At 42.6% G+C, this 6,907-nt stretch overlaps 3 protein-coding genes across 3 annotated transcripts; all 3 read left to right on the top strand.

Moving 5' to 3' along the window:
- The first annotated feature begins 23 nt into the window (after window positions 1–23).
- Prosbeta2R1 (Proteasome beta2 subunit-related 1) lies at window positions 24–1,351 on the top strand. Its single transcript, XM_068303216.1, has 3 exons — window positions 24–183; window positions 242–421; window positions 485–1,351. Exons 1-3 carry the CDS (start codon window positions 107–109, stop codon window positions 1,275–1,277), a joined length of 1,050 nt encoding a protein of 349 aa, XP_068159317.1. The 5' UTR covers window positions 24–106; the 3' UTR covers window positions 1,278–1,351.
- Window positions 1,352–1,404: 53 nt separating this feature from the next.
- LOC137586993 (uncharacterized) lies at window positions 1,405–3,349 on the top strand. The gene is made up of 2 exons (XM_068303215.1): window positions 1,405–2,560; window positions 3,161–3,349. The coding sequence occupies exons 1-2, from the start codon at window positions 1,546–1,548 to the stop codon at window positions 3,211–3,213; spliced, it is 1,068 nt and encodes a 355-aa protein (XP_068159316.1). The 5' UTR covers window positions 1,405–1,545; the 3' UTR covers window positions 3,214–3,349.
- A 207-nt stretch (window positions 3,350–3,556) lies between these two features.
- On the top strand, window positions 3,557–6,303 carry LOC137586992 (trichohyalin). Its single transcript, XM_068303214.1, has 2 exons — window positions 3,557–5,852; window positions 5,921–6,303. The coding sequence occupies exons 1-2, from the start codon at window positions 3,769–3,771 to the stop codon at window positions 5,970–5,972; spliced, it is 2,136 nt and encodes a 711-aa protein (XP_068159315.1). The 5' UTR covers window positions 3,557–3,768; the 3' UTR covers window positions 5,973–6,303.
- The last annotated feature ends 604 nt before the right edge of the window (window positions 6,304–6,907 follow it).

Here is a 6,907-nt window from a genome sequence, read left to right as displayed (position 1 = left end):
CTTTCAGTTGTCAAATAGTTTTCAAAACAACAAAAACAAATACTTTAGTTTTCTCTGTGATATTTCGAATTCACTTTTTTTGTTAGATCTTTTTTTCATTTTCATTATGATTGGAATGCAAAAAAAACAAAATTATGCGGCATCAACTTCACGCAGTGGCTTTAATTTCGACAACTGCAAGCGGTGAGTTTCTTCAGGCACATGGAAAAAGATGAGAAAAAGATGTGTTTCTGTTTTGCAGTAATGCCCAATTATTGGCCGAAGGTTATCGACCTCCAAGGACTGTAAAAACTGGAACCTCTATAGTGGGCATCATCTATGAGAATGGCGTAATTTTGGGTGCCGATACACGAGCCACTGAAGGACCTATTGTTTCTGATAAGAATTGCTCCAAAATACATCGTCTGCAGGATTATATATAGTAAGTGGAAAAAGGGTAGAGGAGTGTGTGAGGTTAATCATGAGGCTGTTTTTCACCTTTCAGTTGCTGTGGAGCCGGCACAGCTGCTGATACTGAGCAACTTACCCAGAAGACTTCATCGGAATTGGACTTACATCGCTTGAATTTCAATAGGGAACGTGTGCCTGTAGTCTGTGCCAGCCGAATGATGCGTAGCACATTGTTTCGATTTCAAGGTCATATAAGTGCCGCCCTGGTTATGGGCGGTGTGGATAAGTGGGGGCCACAGATCTATTGCATATACCCTTGTGGCTCTAATGATAAAATACCATACGCTGCCATGGGTTCAGGTACTTTAGCTGCCATGTCGGTTCTCGAACAACGCTGGCATCCACAATTGACTCTGGATGAGGGCAAGCAATTGGTGCGTGAAGCCATAACGGCTGGCGTCTTTAATGATCTTGGTTCTGGGTCGAATATCGATATGTGTGTTATTAGTTGTGACAAGGCTAAGGCTGAGTATTTGCGCACAGAGACAATTACCAGTGAAAGGGGTGAAACAATTGCCAAATATGCCATCAATCCAAATACCACGGTTGTTAAAAGTACATCCATTCTGAGCATTGAGGTGCTCAATAAGAATGTCTATGAGGTATCTAGACTACCTTCTATACTGTTCTCATCCTCATCGGCTCGGTTTTTGCCAGTGGAACCTCAGGCTTCAAGTGGTCATCACATGCTTCAGGAGATGGAAATAGGGCAGGAGGAGGAGCAGCAGCAGCAGCAGAGACAAGAGGATGATGACCAGATTCCCAGTGGAAGCCAAGTAACTGGAAAATCAAAAAATAATGCAGATGATGAACAAAAAGAACAATAATAATTTAGTCATTTAAACCTGTAAATTTGTTGAGTTAGTCCATTGAGTAAATCTGCCCCTCAAGTTAACGAAAATGTCACAATATTTTTTGGTCAATCGAGCTACCCTGTTTTTACACTTGTTTGTTCGTATTATAAAATTCGTAGACAAGCATTTATATTTTACCAGGGCAAGCAACATTTCATTATATACGACTAAAAATTGAAAGTGAATCAACTATTTTCGTTTTTGCAAATCTAATGCGAAATAAAATTTATTGTATGTGAAGATGAACCATTATACTAGGCGGCGACATAAGGGCATCTCGAACCGGTTAAATGAATGTGTGCGTTGTGCTCATAGCCTGATTGATAATAAGCCTCCGGTATTTCCGGCCGCCCATTTGGGAAACGTTGATGCTCTGCTATCTGATGCTCGCACCTATTTGCAAAGGACCAAAGAGAATGTGCGAATCCTGTTGCATTTGTCGCGAATCATGCGAACAATGGGCACTATTGGCACCCACTCTCAAACGTATCGCATTGGCTCATCGATGGTTCCCACAATGGTGCGGCATGTGGAGAAACTGGAACGCCAGAATATCGAATTGGGCAAACGGTTGATGAGTATTAAATACTTGGGCGATCGTCGATCAGTCGACCAGACGCCACGTTTCGTGAAATCCGGATCGATATATAATACACAGTCACGTTACTCGCATAATCAATCGTTATCAGAATCGTTTATAGCACCCAATACAGATAATCAGATATTTGCAAAATATAATGGTTTCAATTTGCAATTACCCAAAGATAATGGCGAATTGGTACGATTATTAAGGCCACGCATAACCCTGCATTTTGGTGCCATAGATGGCCGGCCATTGGGCGATGTCATCATTCAGCTATATACAGAAGCAGCCCCCCTGATAGTATTGCAGTTTATGAGGACCTGTCTGGAGCATAGATCGCATGAGTTTTCCGTGCGACGCATTTTTCCGCAACTCTGGCTGGAATGCTATTTGGTGGTATCGAATTCCGCAAGGCCATCATTGTCAGCCCAGCCCAGTTTGGGTTGTGCCATGGAGTTCGATACACGAGTTATGGACCATGGCCGTTATGCCTATGTATTATCTTGTTCGAAAGAATACTGCAGCAAAGGTTTTCCCAGCAACGGATCAGCCATTAATTTCACCATTAGCTTTAAGCCCTTGCGTGTATCGAATGGGCGACGAGTTGGCTTTGGTCGGGTCATACGGGGTGACAAGATAATTCATTGTATGCAGGCACATGGCACTAAGAATGGTAAGATTAGCAAACCGGTGATCGTAACCCACTGTGATGTCCTGTAATAGCCACCAACAAAATACCCAAAATCCTCTCCTCGCTGTAGTTTTGTGTGAATAATTTTTGTTTTATTAATGGAAATACATAGAGTTCGTCGTCAAAAAAATTTACATACATATATATATATATACGTAGGAATATAGATAGATAAATACATGTATCTTTATACGATCCCAAACAACAGCAACATTTAACAAGATAAGATTATTTGGCATACATTTGGATTACATATTACATATTGGTGGTTAAATAGTGTGATACATATATAATAATATTTTATTTAGAGTGATAGATATAATATATAATAATAAGAAGACTGGTTGGAAAATCTTCATTTCCTTGTTATTGTTACTTCCAATCCTAGTCCGAGCAAAGTCCATGCCATGCCACTTTTGAAGGCTCCGAGGCAAACCTCAAGTTGGGTCGAAGAGTTCTGGATACCTAACTAAAGTGATGACTGAATTTCAAAACGCTTTTATAGCTGGCCTTACACTTGAACGCATTTGCAGCTTGGCTCCCTTTTTATTTATTTATTTCTTTTTTTTTTTTTTTGTACAGCAATTTTACGCCCAGATGCCTATCCATTTATCCTTGTTATTCATTTATTTTAGTATTGACTACATTGTTCATTGCACTTTAATTTGCTGCTGCCGTTGATTGAATTTTCTCTTATCACAAATGTGCACCAACTTTGGGGGTAGAGTTGGAGTTTCTTCCAGTTATTTTGACGTCACACAACAAGCACACCCACACAGGATTTGTGTGACGTCACACAGCAGTAAGATATATGTATGTCTATGAAGAATTTCATTCATAGAATTAGAGTCCACTTGAATGGACTTTGACGCGTCTGCGCCAAGTCGATCCGGTAGTGAAATTTCTTGCCTTGATGGTGCAATGGTGCACATGTGCGATAAGCCAAATTCAATCAATCAAATTGAGGCTAAAAAGGAAAGAAAATGAGTCAATGGGCAACAGAATTGAAGTTCATTCAGCAAGAAGAATGTCAAAAATATGGTGGGCAAATAGACTATAAAAACCCTCGAATTGATACCAACAGCAGGCAGTCAAGTATTGGCTGACTAACAAGGCGGTTCTAAGCGATCAGCAAGTTTTAGCAGCGCAATCAGCAAAAGTTTAATCACAAAATTTCAGCTACTCCAAAGATGGCAAATGCTCTATGGCTACGGCTCAGCGCATTTCTGTTCCTGGCAATATTGGTACTTGCGGCTGCAACAAGTTCCCGTCACGAGATATCCGAAACTCAGCGGTGGGAAAATAGACGTGGTCCCACCAATATTGATGAATACGACGAACGTTTGGTTTACAGACAACCAGCGGCTGTGAATGGGCGAGCTGAGTACTCAATAACTCGCCGGGAAGAAAGCAGCAACGAAGATCTCAGGCGTTTGCCAAGAGACTCTTACCGAACAGAGCGACGGGAAGAGCGCTTGGAAAGGAACGACAAAACTGCTACTATGAGGCAAACTGAGCGTGAGGAAATTCTTCGCCGCGACTCATTGCGAAACGATAAACGCGAGCAGCGTGATCTTACAAGACATCTCGAACAGGAAGAGCGAATGGAAAGGGAACGAGTTCAAGTCAGACAATTGCAGCGAGATGAACGACAATTAGAGCGAAGAGAGGAACAGTTTGCTTTAAAAAGAGATAGTCGTGATAGCACACGTAGAGAAGAGCGAGATGCATCACCTAAATTAGAGCGACGAGAGGAACAAGAGGACTACCGACGAGAGGAACGTGATGTCATAAGGCGAGTCGAGCGAGATGGTGAACGACGGGAGAACCAGTATGATCTGAGGCGCCTTGAACGAAGTGTTTCACGCCGTGAAGAACGAGTAGATCGTGATCTCCCTCCAAGTCAGGAGCAAGATATCTCACAGCGCCTTGGACTTAGTGCTTCACGACGAGAGGAACGAGATGTTCGAGATAGTAGGCGAGTAGAAGAGCTCAATATATCAAGTGAGCAACCCCGACAACAAGAACGAAGCGTTTTACGACGTGAGAAACGAGAAGTTTCACGCCGTGAATCTCGAGATAACACCCAGAGGGGGGAAGAAGAGCGACGACAAGACAGAGAGGATTCTCGACGAGAGGTACGTGATGGTGGACGATGGGAGAACGAGGATGATCTGAGGCGCCTTGAACGAAGTGCTTCACGCCGTGAAGAACGGGAAGATTTTAGGCGAGAAGAGCTTGGTCTTTCACGAAGCCAGGAACGTGATCTCTCCCGACGAGTCGAACGCGACGATGCACAAGAAGAAAAGCAGCATAATTTGAGGCGGATTGAACGACGAGAGGAACGTGAAGATTCTAGACGAGAAGATCGTGATATTGCACGAAGCCAGGAACGAGATGTCTCACTACGAATCGAACGAAGCAGTCAAGAGACGGTAAGACATTTTGAGCAACTTGAGCGAGATGTGTCACGCCGACAGGAACAACGAAGAGAACGAGAAAACTCTCGACGAATTGAAGTTCGTGATGTCACAAGGCGAATTGAACACGACAATGCACGACTAGAGAATGAGGATGATGTAAAGCGCGTTGAGCAAGAAGCATTACGATGGGAAACACGAGCAGCTTCACGACGACAAGAACGAGAGGTTTCACGACGAGATGAACGGGAGTTTTCACGGCGGGAGGACCGAGAATCTTTACGACGCGAGGAACGAGAAGAATCACGACGAGATGAACGAGAGGTATCACGGCGAGAGGATCGCGAAGCTTCACGACGAGGAGAACAAGAAACTTCACGACGTGAGGAACGAGAAGCATCTCGAAGAGCTGAACGAGAGGTATCACGGCGAGAGGATCGCGAAGCTTCACGACGAGGAGAACAAGAAACTTCACGACGTGACGAACGTCAAGCTTTACGACGTGAACAACGAAAAACTTCACCACGGGAAGATCAAGTAGCTTCACGACGGGAAGACCGTCAAGAACGAGATCCCTCACGACGAGTCGAACGAGAAGAGCAACGACGTAGCGAAGGGAACATACGACTAGAGGAAAGCAGTCGTATTGCGGAACGAGAGCTACGTGATATACCCAGGGATTCTGAAACAAAGTCATCGAACCGCCGAGAGAATATGTCACTAAATAACCCTGCAACATCTGGAAATTGGCTAAGCTATGGCAAACGAGAGCTTTTTGTTACCGCTCAAGCAATGCTATTGGCTGTTATCTATAGCAAATCCAGTGCTAATACAAAGGGGATCTCTGGCCTGGGGTAACTTGGACATCATTTATAATATTGATTCTTTTATATAATTATGATTCTTTTCTTTTCTTGTGTAGCACAACTCTGGGTAATCACATTCAAGGCTATATGCAGGCCATAGGTTTTTAAACCAACCAATTGAATTCCGGACGCAAGCATTATACGATGTACCTTAAACCAAATCACGACCCTGGAACTGGCTTTTTGTCAACCAACCCCTCCAAAGATAAAGCAAAAAATATACGTACTATATATTTAAAGTCGTACTTATATTTAGTGAGCAACGAGTTTAACGCTGAGTGTGGATTAAATGTAAAGAGAGATAGAAATATGTATATGTAACGTAACGTATCTACCATATAATCCATTTGTTGGTTCTCTGTAATCTGTAAACTAACCAAACAACAAGCAAAATATATTTAAAAGATACTTAGAGTTCAACATCTGCATAGCAACGCAACATGCTGACTACCATTTTCGACAAAACCGAAGGGGGGTTGAGGGTTGGGGTCGGGGTCGTGGTCGGATTGCCAATTGTGTTTCCTCGGAACTGACTTGGAAATAATAATTGAAGCTGTATTTTGCTTGAACTACACTTCTCATCCTAATCCATGCAACTGGCATGCAACTAGCTTGAATTCCCAGCATTTGTAGTTGCATAAGAAAATTATGTTTGCCATTTTCCATGCCGTCTGATAAATTTCGCACATTTTACAGATATTCTTTGAGTCTAACTCTCTATCCTATTCATCTCGTTGGTCTACAAGAGATTGCCTGGTTCGAGCACATTCAGTAAGCCATCCTTAATCAGTGGAAAGCAACACAAATTTTCTACAATTTTCATCTTTTGGGGATTATGTGTGTATGTGTTGGTTGGTTGGATGGTTGGTTTGTTAGTTGGTTTGTGTGTTTTCTGTTGCGGTAAAATGTTGCATGAGTCGTCTGTCCCTCCTTTTAACTTCCTTTAACTCCTTTGGTATCTAGCATTATGCATAGATATACTCGTATACTTCTGGAAACATATGTCTACAGTTTAATGCACGAGGTGAGTTCAAACACTTTTT

The sequence above is a fragment of the Drosophila tropicalis genome, unplaced genomic scaffold (genome assembly GCF_018151085.1).
Source record: "Drosophila tropicalis isolate 14030-0801.00 unplaced genomic scaffold, ASM1815108v1 contig_158, whole genome shotgun sequence".
NCBI lineage: Eukaryota > Metazoa > Arthropoda > Insecta > Diptera > Drosophilidae > Drosophila > Drosophila tropicalis.
Note: the sequence above shows the minus strand (reverse complement) of the source record. Positions and strands in the feature narration are given on the sequence as shown.